At 57.4% G+C, this 19449-nt stretch overlaps 11 protein-coding genes across 11 annotated transcripts; 5 read left to right on the top strand and 6 right to left on the bottom strand.

Moving 5' to 3' along the window:
• Nucleotides 1-127: 127 nt before the first annotated feature.
• Nucleotides 128-2032, top strand: MRET_0309 (vacuolar protein sorting-associated protein 33; the record flags this gene model as incomplete). The annotated part of the gene is made up of 1 exon (XM_027626936.1): nucleotides 128-2032. One exon carries the CDS (start codon nucleotides 128-130, stop codon nucleotides 2030-2032), a length of 1905 nt encoding a protein of 634 aa, XP_027482478.1.
• A 9-nt stretch (nucleotides 2033-2041) lies between these two features.
• MRET_0310 (component of cytosolic iron-sulfur protein assembly) lies at nucleotides 2042-2632 on the bottom strand (the record flags this gene model as incomplete). Its single annotated transcript, XM_027626937.1, has 1 exon — nucleotides 2042-2632. One exon carries the CDS (start codon nucleotides 2630-2632, stop codon nucleotides 2042-2044), a length of 591 nt encoding a protein of 196 aa, XP_027483244.1.
• A 191-nt stretch (nucleotides 2633-2823) lies between these two features.
• Nucleotides 2824-6165, bottom strand: MRET_0311 (transcriptional enhancer factor; the record flags this gene model as incomplete). The annotated part of the gene is made up of 1 exon (XM_027626938.1): nucleotides 2824-6165. One exon carries the CDS (start codon nucleotides 6163-6165, stop codon nucleotides 2824-2826), a length of 3342 nt encoding a protein of 1113 aa, XP_027483243.1.
• A 557-nt stretch (nucleotides 6166-6722) lies between these two features.
• On the bottom strand, nucleotides 6723-8081 carry MRET_0312 (ribonucleases P/MRP protein subunit RPP40; the record flags this gene model as incomplete). Its single annotated transcript, XM_027626939.1, has 1 exon — nucleotides 6723-8081. The coding sequence occupies one exon, from the start codon at nucleotides 8079-8081 to the stop codon at nucleotides 6723-6725; it is 1359 nt and encodes a 452-aa protein (XP_027483246.1).
• A 202-nt stretch (nucleotides 8082-8283) lies between these two features.
• MRET_0313 (sphingolipid long chain base-responsive protein) lies at nucleotides 8284-9960 on the top strand (the record flags this gene model as incomplete). Its single annotated transcript, XM_027626940.1, has 1 exon — nucleotides 8284-9960. One exon carries the CDS (start codon nucleotides 8284-8286, stop codon nucleotides 9958-9960), a length of 1677 nt encoding a protein of 558 aa, XP_027483245.1.
• Nucleotides 9961-10033: 73 nt separating this feature from the next.
• Nucleotides 10034-10843, bottom strand: MRET_0314 (precorrin-2 dehydrogenase/sirohydrochlorin ferrochelatase; the record flags this gene model as incomplete). Its single annotated transcript, XM_027626941.1, has 1 exon — nucleotides 10034-10843. One exon carries the CDS (start codon nucleotides 10841-10843, stop codon nucleotides 10034-10036), a length of 810 nt encoding a protein of 269 aa, XP_027483247.1.
• A 26-nt stretch (nucleotides 10844-10869) lies between these two features.
• On the top strand, nucleotides 10870-13380 carry MRET_0315 (telomere length regulation protein; the record flags this gene model as incomplete). The annotated part of the gene is made up of 1 exon (XM_027626942.1): nucleotides 10870-13380. One exon carries the CDS (start codon nucleotides 10870-10872, stop codon nucleotides 13378-13380), a length of 2511 nt encoding a protein of 836 aa, XP_027482600.1.
• Nucleotides 13381-13398: 18 nt separating this feature from the next.
• Nucleotides 13399-14706, bottom strand: MRET_0316 (transcriptional regulator CBF1; the record flags this gene model as incomplete). Its single annotated transcript, XM_027626943.1, has 1 exon — nucleotides 13399-14706. One exon carries the CDS (start codon nucleotides 14704-14706, stop codon nucleotides 13399-13401), a length of 1308 nt encoding a protein of 435 aa, XP_027483249.1.
• A 353-nt stretch (nucleotides 14707-15059) lies between these two features.
• On the top strand, nucleotides 15060-15584 carry MRET_0317 (translation initiation factor 5A; the record flags this gene model as incomplete). The annotated part of the gene is made up of 2 exons (XM_027626944.1): nucleotides 15060-15062; nucleotides 15105-15584. The coding sequence occupies 2 exons, from the start codon at nucleotides 15060-15062 to the stop codon at nucleotides 15582-15584; spliced, it is 483 nt and encodes a 160-aa protein (XP_027483248.1).
• Nucleotides 15585-15707: 123 nt separating this feature from the next.
• Nucleotides 15708-17657, bottom strand: MRET_0318 (chitin synthase; the record flags this gene model as incomplete). Its single annotated transcript, XM_027626945.1, has 1 exon — nucleotides 15708-17657. One exon carries the CDS (start codon nucleotides 17655-17657, stop codon nucleotides 15708-15710), a length of 1950 nt encoding a protein of 649 aa, XP_027483242.1.
• A 638-nt stretch (nucleotides 17658-18295) lies between these two features.
• MRET_0319 (mitogen-activated protein kinase 1/3) lies at nucleotides 18296-19414 on the top strand (the record flags this gene model as incomplete). The annotated part of the gene is made up of 1 exon (XM_027626946.1): nucleotides 18296-19414. The coding sequence occupies one exon, from the start codon at nucleotides 18296-18298 to the stop codon at nucleotides 19412-19414; it is 1119 nt and encodes a 372-aa protein (XP_027483241.1).
• Between the last annotated feature and the right edge of the window lie 35 nt (nucleotides 19415-19449).

The raw sequence follows: 19449 nt of genomic DNA on the forward strand, positions 1-19449 counted from the left end.
TCGAACGTGCTGTGTCGCCACCAGCAGGACCATGCGACGGCGACGGCCTTTCTCGCTGCGGCGCCATGTGCCATGGATTACGTAACATCATGTCGTGACACCAGGGCGCCACGCACGCAACCTGTCCATGGTCGCGGTGCCTGCCGATGGTGCGGGTGACAGCTCCGGATGGGACGGTATCGATGTGGTACCGCTCGTCCAGCTAGCTCAAAATCAGCTGGAGAGCATTCTACGATTGATGCCTGATTCCAAGACCCTGTTCATTGATCCGACATTAGCCGGACCCCTAGGTTTGATGGCGGATCTGGCCGCCCTACGGCAGCGTGGAGTAGAGCGCATGTTCTGGATGGAAGAGACACCAGCATCCGTCACAGCTGTACATATTCATGCGTCTACGAAACATCTTTTGTACCTATGCCGACCAGATACGCGGTGGCTGCGCACCATCCTTGCTCATTATACAGCAGATAAGGCCGAGGGCGACTTACAACATGAGTACACGGTGGCCTTCGTTCCACATCGCACGGAGCCGTGTGTACAATTTCTACGCACACATCACTGTCTCGATTCGATCCAGCTACTTGATTTGGGACTCGAGTTCTCGGTGCTGTCGCAAGACGTTCTGAGCCTGGAAGATCCATTCGCGTGGCCACGGATCTTTCTGCAAGGCGATCACACTTCGCTGTTCCATGCAGCACAGGCACTCATAACTCTTCAGCGTATGTGGGGCCTATTTCCGCGTATCGTTGGAAAGGGAGATTGGGCGAATCGACTGTGTGACCTGCTCGTCCGACAGCGTCAGGAAGCGCTTGTCTCGGATGAAGATCCAGCTGCGCTCAAAACGCCTGCACCGGATATAGATGCTCTCATTGTGTTGGATCGTATGGTGGATCTTGCAACACCCATGCTGACACAGCTCACGTACGAGGGCCTGATCGACGAAGTGATGGGCATGTCGAGTGGATTTTTGGAGGTCGATGCCTCATGGGTCGGTGCTGCACAGTCCGCTGGCACTGGCGCTCACCGCAAGATTCGCTTAAATGGCGCCCAAGATGCACTTTTTGACTCCGTTCGTGATGACAATTTTGCCGTTGTAGGAGAGAAACTACATGCGGCTGCCAAGCAGCTCAGCAGCGATTATGAAGGACGGCATCAAGCCAACACGGTGCAAGAGTTGCGTGCGTTTGTCAATCGCCTAGGCACGTTGCAGAGTGGACACTCTAGTCTTCGGCTACACACTTGCATTACAGAGCACCTTTTACAAACCACCAACACGGACCACTTTCACTTTCTACTCGAGGTGCAGCAGAACTTGGTGGCTGGCGCACCCATAGCTCCGCTGCTGCAAGCGATCGACGAGTTAGTGGATCTGGGTGCGCCATTTTTAGATATAATTCGCGTGGCTTGCCTAGCTTCGTACATCCACGGCGGTCTCAAGGCAACCTGGCTCGACTCTTTCCGAACGACTGTCGTGCACGCCTTCGGCTCCGTATGCCTTCCCCAGCTGATTGCACTAGAACGCATGCGAATCTTGTATCCAGCACCTCCTTCGTCTGTCAAGGTACCTCGGGTAAGTAAATTCACAAATGTCCTCAAACCGCTGCGGCTTATTGACGACGATGTGAATGAACGTGCACCAAGTGATGTCGGCTACGTGTACAGTGGTTATGCTCCACTTTCCGTACGACTGGTCCAAACTATCTGCCAGCATGAACAGACACTTCGTGAGCGGCAGAAGAATCCCCATGTATACCCACAAGCTGCGCGGATCGCTGGCTGGCATGGTGTCGATGAAACCGTGTTGCAATTACCAGGCGCGACTTTTGACTTTATACCAACAGACATGATCGAGGCACCACCTATGGCCGACGACAAGATCCGAACGACCGTGATCTTTTTTGTGGGTGGCGTCACATATGCAGAGATTGCTGCATTGCGTCTCATGTCACGACAGCAACGCACGCGCCGCTTTTTGATCGCTACAACATCTATCATGAATGGGAATAAAATGCTCAAAGACTTGTACGTCTAGGTATATACATTATGCGGGTACGCCGCGGAGTCCTGCCGTAGAAAGACAACCTTGAATGACGCCCATGAGGTACTTGTTTTCTACCGCGGCCGCCACACGTTCCTTGTCGCTGAGCTGCTTGTTGATAGTGCCCGCCGACTGGTGCGTTCCAGGGCGTATCAAGACACCTAGCTTGTAGTGCGTTGGTAGAGCACGAAGAAGCCGAACACGAAGCGAGAGGCCGATAAGTGTGGCCATGCTGCAGTGCGGGATTGTCGGCGTAAATTCTAGTACAACCGAGGGCGAGGTATTCTCGTTCCCCGTATCAACGGTGATATGCTCTTCATTCACCACAGCTAGTTGTTCGAGTGTGAGCGGATGCTCCGGGTCCGTGACTGAACGCACGAGGTCAAACACTTCGCGGGCATCAATAGGCTCACCCTCTTCCTGTTCCTCCCATTCTTCCTGCGCATCGGTAAAAAGGGTTGAATTGGGTCTAAGGCCATCGCATTTCCACCAAGAATCAGGCGAGTCTGAGTAGCTCGGTCCACGCAACGTGGGCGCACGAATATCATACACAATCGGATTGGCATTCTCCAGCTCAGTCGAGCCGAAGTTCATGGTATGGCAAAGCCAGGTAGGGAGCCTCCACATGCGCCACCCTGTCAACTCCGGAGCCTTGTAGGGCGTAAAAACGTCACTTATCACTCACTGCTACGTAGAAATCAAAGAGCGATGGCTCTGTGAATATCACATTAGGGAAAATAAATTGATTCGTTAAAAAGAAGGGAAACAAGTTACAAGCAATGCAGTTAACATGGAGGCACACCAGACGGCTCCATCATGGAGCTGTTAAGAAAGGCATCCATCAAGTCCTGTTGGGTATTCCATTGCACATGCGCGGAAAGGCCCAGACGTCCACCCACGTCGGTCGGGTCCAAGTATGATGGAATGGCATCAGGCAGAAGCGAGGGTGAAGATGCAGGTGGAGAGAGGGACTGAGTTGTGACATGCTGATCTTGTATATGATGGCGGAGTGCTTGGTCGTCCAGCACGCTCATGGAATGCGAGCGAAGTGGCACTGGTAGAGAAGATGTAGTGAGCGAGCGTGTTGGCGTGAGCAGAGATGATGGTGATGATGACATATGGTGGTTGCTTAGCAAATCGGTGTGCGACGCCGCTGGAGACAGCGTTGTGGTCATACCGTCTGGCAAACCGTCCTTTTGTCGAAACGCATCAGATATGTCCAAGTTTGGTGGACGCACTGACAGAGACGTTAGAGGTGCATCAGCATCGTACGGCGACATGGTTGTCGGTGATGCAGAAAGGGAAGCTGTCATGGAAATAGTATCAGTGCCTGATGACAGACTTCGATCCAAGACCTGCAATGAGGCCATCGGGCCAGAGGATGAGAGAGCGGAAGTGCTCGTCGAGCGAGATTTTGGCGTTATCGCATCCGACTTGTTCTCGACCTTCACTGGATTCGTTTCTGTTTGCGGTGACGCCTGAGTTCGAATCAATGTTGGCAATGGCTGTGGTGGTGTATTGGGCCGCAACAGAGCGGGATCAGGCACAGTCGGCGCCGAAATGCAAGAAGCTTCCGTGTTTGTTGCGTCTTGCGAAGTCGAGACGGACAGTGGCTCCGCCTCAGAGGCCGGCTCATGTATCTGTAGGCCCAAAAGCCCCTTCTTTGCGCCCGGTGCGTCGTTCCTTGCATGCAGGGAGGAAGTTGGTCCACGGTGCAGTGTCGGTTTCTGGGGTGTGTTGGGCACGTTGGCACGAGTGTCGGGACCTACAACGGAGACCACTGGCGTGCCTGGCTCGCGACCTAGCGACTCCACGCACTCAAAGTCCCAAGCCACGACGCCAATAATATTACCAAGCTGAGCCCCCGGGCTCTCAGACGTCAGCGGCACGTGGGGAACAGACGTGGCCACGTCGCTGCGGGGAATCACAAACTCTTGGACAAATGCCAGGCCAATTAAAGCCATACCCACCGAAGCACGCTCGCTGGGCTCCTTGCAGTACGATGCGACGGGCACCATGCCGTCCGAGCCGTATATGTGCACAGGGTGGTTCCGACTCAAAAAGTCGGCCCAAAAGTCTGTCGCGAACGGCACTTGATACGCCCATGAAAAACCTGCGTCAGAATCAGAAAACGCTGAAGATTGCTTCTTTGGTGAACTTTCTGGCGAAGGTGGCTGTGTGTTATCGGCAGGCTGTGCTGAAGACCGAGTCGAATCGGAGCGCGCACGAGCAAGCACACGTGGCGCCTCGAGACGGTCAGCCATGGACAATATGCATTTCCCATGAGAGTAAATCGACAAGACGGATGTCAATGGTGTGTCCTTTGTGCTAGCCATTGACAGCGCAACACCCATGCGATCAAACTGGGCATTTGAGGCGTCTGAGCGAGGCAGAGACATGGGTACATGGACGTGCACAAAGGGGCAGTCCATGCGCTTGTACATATCAGCAAGTTGAGGAAACCGGAACGAGGTCATGGCTGCGTCATTGCAGGGCATAATCGAGATCTCCCCGCCAGAATGCAGGGTTCGAGACATAGCCAGCGCATCGAGCTTCGAGTATGTATGCCGCTCGTCTGTCTTGGTCGAATATGTCCACATGGAGAAGGCAGTTGGTATCAGCACTGGCATGGGCTGCAAGCTCGAGAGTGTTTGTGTGGCCCGTGATGGCCGCTGTGCCAAGCTCGATGTCGACAGAAACGAGGACGTGACCGTTGGCCCACGTGGCGACAACGAACGAATATCGTTTGCACAAGGCGAATGAGATACATGCAGATTGTCGAGCGCTTTGGAAATCATGCCAGAAGCAGGTGATTGCATTGGCGAGTGCGTGTAAGGCAGCGGACTCGATAAAGCCGGCGATATGGTCGATGTCATGGGCGAGGCGGCTGACTCGGACGAAGCGAGCGAGAAACCAAGCAGTCCAACGCTGTACTCGGACAACGCATGAGAATACATCATACCACCAGCCGGCGTATAATAGTCCTCTTCGCTTGTCGGCTCCGATATGAGTTGCTGAAATTCCATGTCGTTGCGCTTGACATTCTTGAGCACTTGAATGTGACTTGATACCTGCTTCCGCGAGCGTGTCTTGCCCGTCTTTCGTTCGATGTAATCAGCAATCAGTTCATTGCGACCGCAAGGTTTACCATGCACGAGGACTTTGCGACGTCCTAGCTTGGGAATCAGGCGTAATGCCTCCCAGAATGCCACCTCGACATCATCCGGCCACACGTCTGTCGATGACTGCCTGCTGGCACGCTCACGAACTGTGCGAGGTTGCGGCGAACTGAAGTGTCGCTGCATTTGTACTGGCGCAGACATGGGTGGGGCCATCGGTGCAGGTGCCGTTGTGGGTGACAAGTTTTGAGCCATATTGAACATGTACAGATTTTCAGGATGAGTCCATGGTGAGCCCACGCTGTTGTAGCTGTTCGCCCTTCTCATCACAGGACTTTCATGAATCGATGACGTCGGCAACGCACTGGGATGCATACCGCCCGAGGGTGATGCGGCGCTAGTCGACGCAGCACGCAATGTACGGTGGGCAAGTGGCGACAGATTGTTACTTGGGGTGATGGACAAGCCACGCATGGATGGATCCATAGTAGGAGAAGATGATGGCGAATCCGGGGTGCTAAGCGACACCATGGAGGGAGGGTAGAATATAGCACCAGGGTGATGGGGCGTCGCATGCGGCACCATACCCCCAAATGGTGAACCATGATGGGGATCATGGCCAGCCGTGGGAGGCATATGTATAGGTGAAGTGAACTGTGATGCCGACATGCGTCGGCGCTTGCTATCACTGGACGGCGGTGCGAGTACAGGCCGCGAGCCCAGGGAAGAGGAGAGGTTCACCGCATGGCCCATTTGCATCTGCCAGAGCAAAGTCGGCGACATGGAAGCACCATCCAGCGTATTTTCACTGAGGCTGTGACGCATGGGCGTGGATAAAGTAGGTTCTGCGCCCATGCTTGTAGGAACAGCTGGAGGCCCACGAGCAGGTCCCACATAATGACGCGGCATATCGTCACCACCCGTTGCTGTGCCAGCCCCTGTGGGGGCGGTGGGAGTGGACGCCGAAGAAGGCGTCGACAGTGGTTGTGCTCCCGGATAGAAAAACATGGAGCAAGGTAGCACACGACGGCAGGGTCACTCTTGAGCAGCGAGAATGGAGCAGGGTGGTGAAGGGTACGTGGATGTGCCAGCGGTCGACGTGGTGAATGTGGGAACGGATCGGGGAATGCGTGCGTGAAATGAAGCTGGGAACTACACACACCAGGTGTGTACCTCTCAGTCAATCGGCAGCGACAGCGGTACGTGGGCACGAGGAACAGGGACCTGTCGCTAGTGCTCAACCTGGGCGAGAACAAGTCGTGCCAAAATGGTGGCTTCGGCAGCCCTGACAGCTGTCGCAGGGGTCACTTGAGGACGCGCGTGGCCCAGCCAATCCTCCGCGGGCGACAGCGAAGGGCAGGAGGAAACTGCGCGGACGCGTCGCGCTGGCTTCGCCTCTACGTCAGACTCCGCAGCACCATTGGCCGTAATCTCGAATTTAGAGCCACTGGGGCCCTCGAGGTGCAAGGGGGTGCATCTGCTTATGCTAGCATCGAGCTGCCATCGCTCTTTGGTGACCTCCACTTTCTGCCTGGCCGGCCAGGAGCGTCCGCCGACCTAAGCATTCACATATGGGTATCTAGCTCTACAGATTCGATCAGCGCCACGGCGCCTTCTCGCTTGCGTGAGGGCGGAGACAGAAGTATAGTCCACCCATTTTCTCCTGTTTGGAAGAATCCATGCTCCGATTCGCCGCGGCGCGTGTGGGATTTGCGTCGGACTTTCCGTGCGCGCTGAGCAGCGTTTAATCCGTCGTGCATGCCTTCTGGCAGCGCCGTGGCACTACCTAGCGCCAGACCCACACCAGGGTACTTGGAGGCCCATGCAATGGGAGCATCGGCGAACCCGCTCACGGTCAAAGACGCCCAGGGCAGGGACGATGCCCACAGGCACTCGAGCACTCGGACGAGCAGCATGGGTGTGAGAAAGCCACGAACTGTCATTTGTACAAATGAGCTGGGCGAGCTTGGAGCAGGTGGTTCGTACATAGCAATGCGGTGATCGCAGCGGTCGTACGTTCGAAGGCGCGGAGATGGCCACATGGCCAGTCCGAGCCATTCAAGATGGGCATGGAGCGACGACCACATATCCTGCATGGTATCTTGGCAGATATCGACGGATGCAGGAACCCATACGTCAGAGTGAATGTCGAGACACACGTCGGGTGATAGATGACGCACCGAACGAAGAGCGTCATACTCCACGGGTGCCCAGACGCGCGGACGCTGTGCGTTGGGCGACGCGGGCGGCGTCCACACGAGCAGCATGGACCACGTTGCAGGTGTGCCGTGCGTGTGCGACGCTGTGCCCGCAGCTGATCGGCGTAGGTCCCATGCACGCAGGCACCGTAATGCGCGCTCATAACCACGTTTTCCTGGCACAAAAGAGGGATCACACAACGGGAGCTCCACCATGTACCGCGATACAGGTCCACTTTGTCGGTCGCCCATGCGACCTGACGCGCCGTGCGCAAAGCGACAAGGACGTCCGACGAGTCCAAGCTGTTGGTAGGTATCTTTGAGTAAAGAAAGCACAAGCATGCCGCGGCCGTCGAGGCAAACCGTGTCTTGCGTGTCTAGGCATGTCGTGCTGAGGGCATAGAGAGAGCCGGTGCGAACATACTGTGCGACGAATCTCGGCTCCAGAAAAAGAGACAAGGACACCTGGGCTATGCATGGTCCGGGCCCAGCATCCTTCACCGCATCGCGCAGAGCACGTACCACGTCATGGTCCTCTGTGGTGTGGGGCGCAATGACCTGCAGGGCAAAATTGAAGGGGTGCCTCGGAATAGCCTCTTTCAGCTCTTCGCGCGATTCTTCAGACCAGGTATACAAAGACGCATGCAGGCGACCTAGTCGATGACTGCGCGCATGGTCCGCCCGTATGGCGCTGCGTTTTCGCTTGTGCGTACTGTGCGCCACCATCCGAGCCCCTGGCACCCTGCGCAGGCGCCGGCCAGAGGCAGCTGGATCTTGATCACGTGTCATTACGTCATACCCATGCAGGCCTGCCCGGAGTGCAGGGGCGGCTGGGCAGGTCCGTCGCGCGTGCGCGACCCAAGCCGTACGTAATTGTAGGGGCGCGCTGGAGTCTTGCCCGTGGCACTGCTTTTTGCTGCATCTCGCCATGTCGCTGTTCCGCAAGGCCCAGTCGGCGGTGGCTCACAATTCCATGATCCCGTCGCTGGGAAATAATGACTTGAAGCTTTTGCAGGATTTGATACATGCTGAGAAGAGTTTTGTCGCATCGAATGCCAAGACAGCCAACGAGCTCAAGTACACATGTGACGCGCTGCGTGCCTGGGGCAGTAACGAGGGCGATGACCTCGAGGACATTCTTCCGAAGGTAGCGTTGCTGTTTGAGCATCTCAGTCGTGCTGAGAACCGCTACAACTATTATGTCTCGACCATGCGTCTACATCTCAAATCGATTCGCTCCCGAGAGGAGAAGTTTGCCGAGTTCAAGGCCCGTCGTCGCGCGCTTGTGACCAAGATCGACGGCATGGAGCGCAAGCTGGCTAGAATGGGTCCAGAGAACAAGGACCTTGCTAAGGTGACGAGCAGTCTGCGTGAGCTGCGCAGCGATATGGACGTGCTCAACAATGAGATTGCGCATGAGTATGCGACACTCGGCGACTACAAACGCCGTGCCATTGTCGAGGCTCTCCACCTCAAGAGCAGCGGTCTCATGGAGCTCGCAGAGAAGGCTATCGTCATTGCCGAGTCAACACGGCGTCTAGCCGACGAAGTGCCTCTGACACCGACCAACCCGAACGAGGAGCGCGCTCCGTACCGCAATGAAGCTCGCACAAACCGCGTGCTCTCAGAAGCAGTGCGCCAGTTAGACCATATCCGCTTTGAGCCGCATGATGCACCACTCGCTGTCGATCCTACGGAGCCGTCCCCATCGTCGCCCATGCCGACCCACCCTCGCTACGACATGCCAGAGGCGAATGAGACCGCAGCTGTAGTCGACACGAACGGCCAGCGCGTTGCCGTCATACAGGACACAGAGCGTGGCAGTCAGGGATGGGTCGCACCGCCCGAGGCCGACATATCAGCAGAGACGACCTTCCCCCAGGCAACGTGGAGCAGGCCTCCCACGATGGGCCTGGCCACCGTGCCAGAGAGCATAGACGGCGTGGACGAAGTGCAGGAGGCAGAGGGAGTGCGTGCTCCGGAGCAGGTGATTATGCCCCCAGAACCGTCATACTATGGATACCACGAGCCGCCGCCCGCGGACGAGCGCGATACCTCGGGCATGCAGAGAATGCTGACCGACTCGGGTCTGAACCATGTCAGTGATGCCATTCCCTCCTTCCCGCCCATGCCAGCCCCACACCCGCCTCCTCCCGCGGGCCCGACGTCGTCTGTGTACACGTACGACCGCATGCCGACGCACGCTGCGCCGCAGGCGGATGCCTACGCGGCCTATCCACAAGTGCCAAATGCCTATGTGGCCGAGTCAACGTACCAGGCGCCTCTGACCAACGGGGCATCCATGCAGCCAATGCCTGCCATGTCCCCCCACGACGCGGAGTCGTACTCTCAGCCCACGCCGTCTGCCACGTATGCGCCCGTGGCCCGATCAGAGCCCATGGTGACACAGCCTCAGTCAGCCACGGGAGCTGCGCCGTCGCTTTCGCCAAGTGTGTACCAAGCACCCTTTGCGCAGGCAGCATACCAAGCACCTCCTCCATCGTACCTGCAGCAGAATGCGCCCTCGGGATATGTGCTGCCGCCGCCGTCGCATACGGGTGCGTCGGTCATAGCGCCGCCATCGCCACGCTATCCTTCTATGTAGTAGGTGAGCCTATGTTGATGCTGGCCATGGTGACGTCTGATAGATGGTGGGTCCACCTAGTCGAATACACTCTTTACTTACGCAGGCGAGACGAGATGTACAAGCCGATGATGCCGCCGATGATACAGGACACCACATCGCGCGTCATGAGGTGCACCGTGCAGCGGCGCCCCTTGGAAGCGGGCACGCTTCGGCGGGGCCAGTGGTGCTGGACCCAGCGATCCATGGTGGCGTCATCGAGGCGCGCCAGCTCTTCGAGGGGAAATGCATCGCAGATCCGCGACATCCAGTCCATGCGCGCAGCGCTGAGCGCAGGTTCGGGCGAAACCTGTCGCAATTTGGCACGGAGCACACCCACGCGGCTCAGCGCATGTCCGGCGCTTTCAGGGATCGTCGCCTCGATGCACTGTCGCAGCTTGCGTGCGAGGCGCGGGCCCTGTCCTCCCGTCGAAACCATGACTTGCAGCGGCCCACGCCGGATCATCGAGCCAAAGTAAAAGTCACACTCAGGCGGTACATCGGCGACATTGACGGGAATCCGGCGCGAGCGGCACCACTTGCAAATCTCACGGCTCTTTTCCGCATCGTCGATCGCCGTTAGCACCATGGCATAGTCACTTCCATCTTCGCGCACAAGCTGGTCAGTCTGGGTGTACAAGCCAGGAATATAGTGTTGAACGACGCCCTGCTGAATCCACGCAGCCACATCGGGATGCAGTGCGTCCTGCGGCGCGAGCACAGTAATATGCGCATCAGCATGCTTCAGGTGCACGATCCGACTCGCAGCCACTTCGCCGCCACCCACCAGCAGCACGGGCTTACCGCGCACCTGCCACGCGACACACAACCCGCCACCCGGCGTAGCCACCGGGGTCGGTGTCATGAGTCGACCCAGGTTCCTCCACTTTCATGACATGGCCTGGACGCCTCACGGCCGCCACGGAATGGGAGCAGGTCCTCGAGGCTATTCTGCCGCCTCTAGCGCTCGTGGACGCGCTTCCACAGGCGTATGCAAGCTACGCCGAGCTTGCGCCGCGTGACAAGGAGGACGATGGATGGTGGGGCGCTTGTCAGCATACCCTCTTGACCGAGACACTCGTGACGTGGGCCCCGATCCTGCAGGAGCATGCATTGTACGAGCCTGTGTTGAACGGCTGGTTCGTGCCACCGGCATCAGCACGTGTGTGGCCGCATACGCTGCACACATGTTCAGCCCTGCTGAGCGGATCGATTCAGTGCCATGCATCTACGCTCGATGCTGTGGCGCACATTCTGACGCGGTTTCATGCGCCCCTTGTGCTTTTGCGCACGTTAGAAGCGGTCCGCGCCGAGCCGCATATGGCACGTCGCGACCTCATGTGGTCGGACGCTGTGGCTCAAATCGCGGCTCTGCCGACGCGCGTAGCCAACACGTTCGGACCCTTGGATCATGCGCTATTGGATGTGTACAAACCATGGCTATTGCAGCTGATGTGTGCCTGCCCCGACGTGCTACCGAATGAAGCGGAGCGTATAGCCGTGCTAATCACGCGTCTTTCGCGCATCGGCGTCGTGGAGCGCATGTGGGACGCCATCTTGCCCCATGCACAGGCTCGGGCATGGCGCTCCGTCCTGGGCCTATGCGACGCGCCGACGCAGGAAGCTTTGATCACGTCGCTCGTGCGCACGATGCAAACGCGCTTGCTCCCTTCGCAGTACGCGTGGCCTGTAGCGCATGACGAGCTCACGCCTGGGACAGAGGGCCGTGCGTTTCTGTCACACGATGCATGGCGATGGGGTTTCACGGCGTACGATACCCTGCATACGATCGCGGCCGAGGTACTGGACCGCCTGCATGTGCTCCTGCATGTCGTAAACACGCCACTCATGGCCATGGCAGCGGCATCTTGGGCCATGGAGAAGGAGGCGGCCATAACGCTCGAGGGCTTGGTCCAGTGGTGGAGCGATCCACGACGTATTCGGTACGCGACGTACCCACTCGAGCAGTGCGTGACGACGCAGGTGCTTACGGCCATCCGGCACAGTGATGCGACAACGCTGGGGGCGCATGCACATTCGCCCATGTTCCTTCGTGGCGTATCTTCGCACCTCGAGCACACAGATGCTCGGATCCGGCGTCTCGGTATGCTGATAGCAGAGGTGCTCAGTCAAGCCACAAATCCCAAGCCCCTTGCCTTTCCAGAACAGGTATGGGAGGGTCGCGGTGACGGTCGCGGTGCATGCCGCGTCTTGCGGGCCATGTACCTTCGAGAGATGTGGTGGCCCGATGAGCCACCGTATCCGTGGCCCACAGAGCCAGTCTGGCCCGTCTATCCCCCACCGCGCACGATGTCGCCGCCGCCTCGCCGGCGTCCACTCGTTCAGGATCTGGACGCGTCATCCGACTCGGAGACATCGACGCACGACGATCCCAACGACACATCAACGATGCTAGGCGATGCCCTACAGAAGAAAACACGGGTGCCCGTGTACGTGCATGAACTGGCCCCGCTCGCAAGGCAACGTGACTATGAGGCCAACAAGTGCGTCATCAAGCACGCCGAGGCGCTTATTCGACGCAAGACGGGCTGGGGTCACGAAATTGCCGAGCACGGCACAGACTTGGCCATGGCGCTGGCATCGATGCAGGACACATATGATTTGGAAGCGTTCGACGAGAGGCGCACCCGCGCCTTGAGTGCGTTATGCATCGCGGCGCCCATGCCGGTCGTCGATACACTGTACGAGCAATTCTTCACGCCGCACTATTCACTTGCACAGCGACTCTCGATGCTTCGTGCGGTGGCTTCGGCTGCCGTCGAAATGAGCGGGAGCCGGGCGTGCACGGCAGATACCCTGGCCGAGGCGGCGGTGCAGCGTACCACGGCCGCTGGTGAGGCACGCATCTCGAAAGCACATGCTATGGCACGCGTGTCCCTACCTTTTGCGCCGCCATGGAGCGTTCGGCCTACGGCTCCGTACACGGCTGTCGCCACCGACACGTTTATTTACCCCCTCATTCGCCGCTTGGACCGTGCACGCCAAGAGACATCACGCATGTATGCTGGCAGTGACACAGCCCTCGTGCCAGGCGCCACAAGTGCTCTTTTGCACACGCTGTGCGTATTGTGCTATCATGCGCGGAATGCGGCATTCTTCATGACACGAGTCCTGCCTGATATCCTAGAGGTCATTGAGGTGTGGGGCTCAGATGCGCATGCCGACGTGGGGACAGCAGCCATGTCCTTGGCGATCGTCGTGCTGGATATGGCCACCGAGGCAGATGGCGGCGCACACTTGGCCAGGTCGCATTCAGCGCAATTACTGCGTATCCAGACCATGGCGCATGCCTCAGCAGACGTGTCACAACAAGCCGCCGCCGTTGTCTTGTGCATAGCCGATATGCAAGAGCGAATGCATCAGGCGCTGCTAGCGAAATAACGGTGACTATGAATACAACTACACAAGACGGGCGCGCTTGTTGGCTTCCGTGTCCAGAGCGTGTGAACCAAGCATGTTGGCATGCTCCAAGCCCGTGGCCGTAGGCGCGCCGTGTCCCACATGGCTCTGATCCAACGAGACGCCCAGATCCGTGCCCTCACTCGACTCGCCCTGGAAGGCCTGCTGAGGCGGAGGGAAGCGCTGGTGGGGCGCACCCCCTGCATAATGTGTGCCGTTCGCAGCGTTGCCAGCAGCACTCTTATCACCAGACCGATGGGCCTCGGCCATACCCAGCTGCGCACGTAGACGTTCCACCTCCCGACGGCTCTCATCCAGCGACATGCTCAGGTCGTTCATGGCCTGGTCCATCAGCAGCTTCTCCAGCGTCCATTTTTCAATATTACTCGCTTCGTTGTTCTTGAGGTCCTGGATGTAGCGCACGGCCGCCACGATGATCGAGCCCTTGTTTGTATTTTTCACGTCGCAGCCAGGCACAATTTGCGAGAGCTGCACGATGCCATCGTTGATAGCCGAGCGACGCCGGCGTTCCACTTCTTTGTGGTTGTCCTTGCGCTGGCGATCGAGCTCAGGACCTTTGCGCTTGTACTGCGCCGAATTCAGGCTGTGGTCATTCACAAACTTGGCATCCATACTAGGGTCCGTGCCGAGGGCACCGCCGTCACGCTCACCGAGGGCATGCGCTTGCGAGTGCGCGGGCAGTTGCCGTCCAGCAAGCGTGCCCATGGCAGCAAGAGCCGCCGCCGTGGCAGCAGAGTCATGAGCAGCCGACGCCGCACTCTTGTGCGCTTGACTGTGCACGTGGCGATCGTGCTGCATATCATGCTCCATACCAGGTGGCGGCGGCGCATCACCCAAGTGGTGGTGGCTCGGCGGTTCCGACAGTGCGGCAGTGCCCGTGATTTCCTCCTCCGATGGAATGACAGGTGGGTTCGTGCGCTTGAATGAGGATGCAAACGATGTCAGCGTCGACGCGGCTTGACCCAGGCCAGGTGGCAGGTGAGCCAGGACGTTGGCCGTGTCGTATTGGTTCGAGCCGTAGCCGTGATGGTCGCTGCTGTCTGTTGCACGCGCAGCAGCCACAATGCTTTCGAGTTGCTCTTGGTTCAAACCGGCAAGGATTGTACCGACGTCCTTCTCGATGCCCGACTGGCCAGCACCAGCACCTGAATCCGTGCTACGCGCTCCCGCGGCATCCGTCGATTCATGAGTAGGGTTCGTGGCTTCGGTGTATGCAGCAGACTGGTCCACGTAGGCATGCGGTGCCTCAGTCGGCGCAGGATGACCTGCTCCTGTAGGTTGTGCCATTTCTGTGGAGCGGATCGCGGTGTTGCTTGACGCGTGGCGCGTAACGGCGTGTCACAAGTCACGGGACACGGTAGGGAGGAGGAGGTCACGTTTTGAAAGAGCAGCGACGTTTGCCACACCGATGTGTGTTGTGGGCCTGGTTCATTCGGCCGAGATGCGCCGAGGCGCCGCAGCACCTCGCGAAGAGATTTTAGTCATGCAGAGCTCGCCCGTACGAGGAGGCTTCCTTGTGAGACCCAGTAGGCCCCGCTCTTTCATGTCACAAGAATCGGTTTCTGCACGGCCGAATTTTCTTCTTCCGTGCCCGGTGGGTGAAAAAAGCGCTTCGCGCCCCTTTTCTGAACCACAACGACATGGTACGTACCCGGGAGCATCAGAGAGTGGTGACTAACATGTAGTCTGACAACGAGGCTGAGAACGTCAACTTCGAGACCGCCCACGCCGGTGCTTCGGTGACCTACCCCCAGCAGTGCTCGGCCCTGCGTAAGAACGGTCACGTCGTGATCAAGGGCCGCCCTTGCAAGATTGTCGACATGTCGACCTCGAAGACTGGCAAGCACGGTCACGCCAAGGTCCACCTTGTCGCTACGGACATCTTCACGGGTCGTAAGTACGAAGACATTTCGCCCTCGACGCACAACATGGATGTGCCGAACGTGACCCGCCGTGAGTACCAGCTCATCAACATCGACGACGGCTACCTGAACCTGATGTCGAACGACGGCTCGTCGAAGGACGATGTGAAGGTGCCTGAGGGCGAACTTGGTGACCAGATCACCAACGACTTTGAGGACGGCAAGGACCTCATGGTCACCATCGTCTCTGCTATGGAGGAGGAGCACTGCCTTGCCTACAAGGAGGCTCCCCAGGGCAAGTAAAAGTCATGCAAGTTTGAAGTGACCGCCATTAGAGACTCGATGCCCCGCGGCCCGGCATAGCCGCCTTGTTTCCGTAGCACACAGTGTCGAGAACCTTCCATGGCCTTAGATTAGCTGCTACGATCAACAAATGACGCAGTCCTTGTCGTTCCTGGGCTGGTAACCCATGTCGCTAAAGGACTGTGGGGCCCGCATGGGACGAGCAGTAGCTGGTAGGGATGGGATGTGCAGGTTCTGTGACGTCACAGGCGGAGCGCGTGCATCCCGTGGGGCGCGACGACGCTGAGCACTCGCCTCGGCCATCATGAGCGTGCGGCGTCGAGCCAAATCGCCTCGTGTGGGTTGAGTTTCCCGTAAACCTTTGCGCGCCTCTTGATGCGCCGAGTACAGCCGCTCATTGAGGTGCGCTTGATGCTGCGCTCGAGAAAGAGCTTCGGACTGGGAAGATTCTAACGCAGCAAGGCGCTGTGCAGCATCAGTGTTGCCCTGAGCGGCAGCTCGAGCGTACCACGCTCGAGCTGCCACCAGGTCGATCTTCGTGCCGATACCCACTTCTAGATAGTAGCCCATAGCGAACTCGGCTGTGGGGATGCGGTGCTTGGCAGCGCGCTCCGCAAAGGTCCACGCGAGAGATTCGTTCTTGTCAAAGCATCCCTCGGCACCACAGAGGAACCACTTGCTCAGTGCCATGTCGGCCTCAGGCTCGCCGCCCTGACTCGCAGCACTGTAATACTGCACGCTCATTAAGGGATCAAATGGGAAGCTGAGTTGGGCATGCTCATAACACCAGCCGCACTTGGACTGCGCCGCCGGCAGGTTGAGATACGCAGCACGCTGCAGATACTCACGCCCCAATGGCATAAGTGTTTCGTATGTGGGTGACGGATGTTCTGGCGAGGCGAAGTATTCCAAGGGTATAGGCACGCTGGGGAGCTCGCCTGTTAAAATCAGGCCGTATACATAGGCAGGGTGCGGTGTATCTACCGTCGATGCATCAGCTGCGGCTTGCAAGAGCGATGCACCTCCAGGCATATCCTCTGGTACCTCGAGCTGGCCAAGCATCTTTGCCATGCCGATACGGTACATGCACCCCACATCACTCAGATTCACACCGCGCCCGTATGCTGCACGCGCGCGGGCAATGTCGCCCAGCATCTCATAGTCGCGACCGATACGGAACCAACTTGGTGCCCATCCCATTCGGGCCGAGCGCTCAAAGTCACTGAACGCTGATCGCAGATCCTTGGAAACGTACGTGGGAAACGCCCCACTCGCAAGCAGGTCTCCGCGGGCGTACAGTGCCTCAGGCTTGGGCTGCGGATGTGACGCACACTGTACGATCTCTGTGATGGCCTCTTCGATCCAAATTTGCACACTCTCGTCAGTTTCTGTTTCACTCGCCCGCATTCGCTCGACAAACTTGAGCACTTGGACAGACCATCGAAGCTTGTCCAGCTCATTATTGGTCGACATCGTTCGTTCACGCTGCTCCCTCAACGAATTTGTATCGGGCAGTGACACGCGGATGGTAGGCAGCGACGCCGTATTTGCTGCCTGGACTTCCTGTGTTCCGCGTTCATGCCTTTCTCGGGTACCGGCTTCGTGGACCTGCGCGTCTCGTGCTTGGGCTTGGGCTTCGACTCTTGATCGTGCACGATGCTGCACCTCGTGCGCTGCCTGTCGCTGTACAATTGGCTCTTGCTGAGGAGGTGGTGATGCTATAGGGGCAGGCACTGGCTGAATGGTTGGAGCAGCTACTGTCTCAGGTGCAAGAGGTTGGAAGCTCCGGGGACGACGAAGAATACGTGACGTTCCTGGTATATTCGTGTTTGCGCTAGTATCACTGTTCAATACTGCGACTGGAGCATCCGCTTGCAAAATATCGTTGTGTGATGACGATCGCGGCATGCCCCCTCCCACGCCGGTGAGATCATTAGGAGGTGACACCATAAAAGCAGGACGAGGCGCTGCAGACTGATGCTTTTTTGCTCCATGATCAGTGTGCCTAGTCGGCATCGGCGGATACGCCGAGTCCCGTCCAAACCCGGACGGCAGTTCAGGTAAATTGGACATGCTAGGGGAAAGCCTACTTGCTCCACGCGGGGATCATCTGCCCCTGCTGCATGTGTCAATCCATTAGTCAGAAGGAAAAAAAGGGACCGATTCTGGCTCTCCACTGGGTCGTGTGCGCGAACAGCGCCCTAATACGGACACGCCGTTGGCTGACATTACTTGACCAATTTCCGACACAGACGAGATGGTCGTAACGATCGATCCGCCTATGCTAGAAATCGTCGAGAAAAGTGTGCATTATACGATAGACCCCAAAAAGAAAAATACAGGCGAAACACACATCCTCGCGACAAAGACGTACAGGGCGTGCGCCTGCATGCCTCTGCTCTCGGGACGATGAAGGATGATGCATGTCGTAGACACTGTAGGAAGACAAGCTCTATTTAGCTGAAATGGACTCAATTCACGGCCAGCATGTCTTTTCGCGGTACACGGTGCAGGTCCGACAAGCAGAAAGAAGCAGCCCAATATGACAAGATCCCTGTCAAGTCACGCGACGTCCGAGCTTGGTGCATACACAGCCCCCTAATGTGTACCCAGTCGGTTACTATCATCCAATCCACTTGGACCAACACGTGACTACAAAGACCGTAGATCGCGTACGCCAAGCGCTGATTGCCACTAGGCACATTTGTACCATGTCGCAATCGGATGCGAATGCGCCCAATGGTGCACTGCCGAGCTACCAACCACAAATGTCAGTGCAAGCTCCTCGGAGGGATGTTTCTTCTGGGCCTCTATTAGGCGGATCCTACAAGCTTGTAAAGAAAATAGGGGAGGGCGCATATGGTGTTGTCTATTCCGCGATTCATGTACCTACATCTACACGCGTTGCCGTGAAGCGAATTACGCCTTTTGATCACCAAATGTTCTGTTTGCGTACCCTGCGTGAGATCAGGCTGCTCCGCCATTTTCATCACGAAAACATTATATCCATCCTCGATATCTTACCGCCCGCTTCATTTGAGCAATTTACCGACGTATATCTCGTACAGGAACTCATGGAAACGGATCTTCACAGGATTATACGTACGCAAGATCTGTCCAACGACCATTTCCAGTACTTTGTGTACCAGATTCTGCGTGGACTCAAGGCGCTGCATTCGGCCGGTGTCTTGCATCGCGATCTGAAACCATCCAACCTCCTCCTCAATGCGAACTGCGATATGAAGATCTGTGATTTCGGTCTTGCTCGCAGTGCAGAGCAGCCTGAAGCTGAGAATAAGGCATACTTAACAGAGTATGTGGCAACAAGGTGGTATCGAGCACCAGAAATCATGCTTTCCTTCAAGGAGTATACCAAGGCGATTGACTTATGGTCTGTTGGCTGCATTTTCGCGGAGATGCTGACGGGCCGCCCTCTCTTCCCCGGTCGCGACTACCACCATCAACTGTCTCTGATTCTTGGCGTCCTTGGTACACCGTCGCTGGACGACTTTTACTCCATCACTTCTTCTCGATCAAGAGACTATATACGTTCTTTGCCTTACTGCGACCGGGCCAATTTTGCTGAGCTGTTCCCACGAGCTGAACCATTAGCGCTCGATTTGCTTGAGAAGCTACTGGCTTTTTCGCCAAAGAAGCGCATCACAGTGGAAGAAGCACTTGCTCACCCATACCTGGAGCCTTACCATGATCCGAGTGATGAGCCAGATGCTGATCCATTGGATCCAAAATTTTTCGACGCCGACTTTTCCAAGGAGCCACTGACTCGCGCCCAGCTCAAGGAACTGATCTATCGGGAAATAACGCACTAAAGCGCCATCTGGCCAGCGGCACACTGCTTGTACAT

Source organism: Malassezia restricta, chromosome I (assembly GCF_003290485.1).
Source record: "Malassezia restricta chromosome I, complete sequence".
Taxonomy (NCBI): Eukaryota; Fungi; Basidiomycota; class Malasseziomycetes; order Malasseziales; family Malasseziaceae; genus Malassezia; species Malassezia restricta.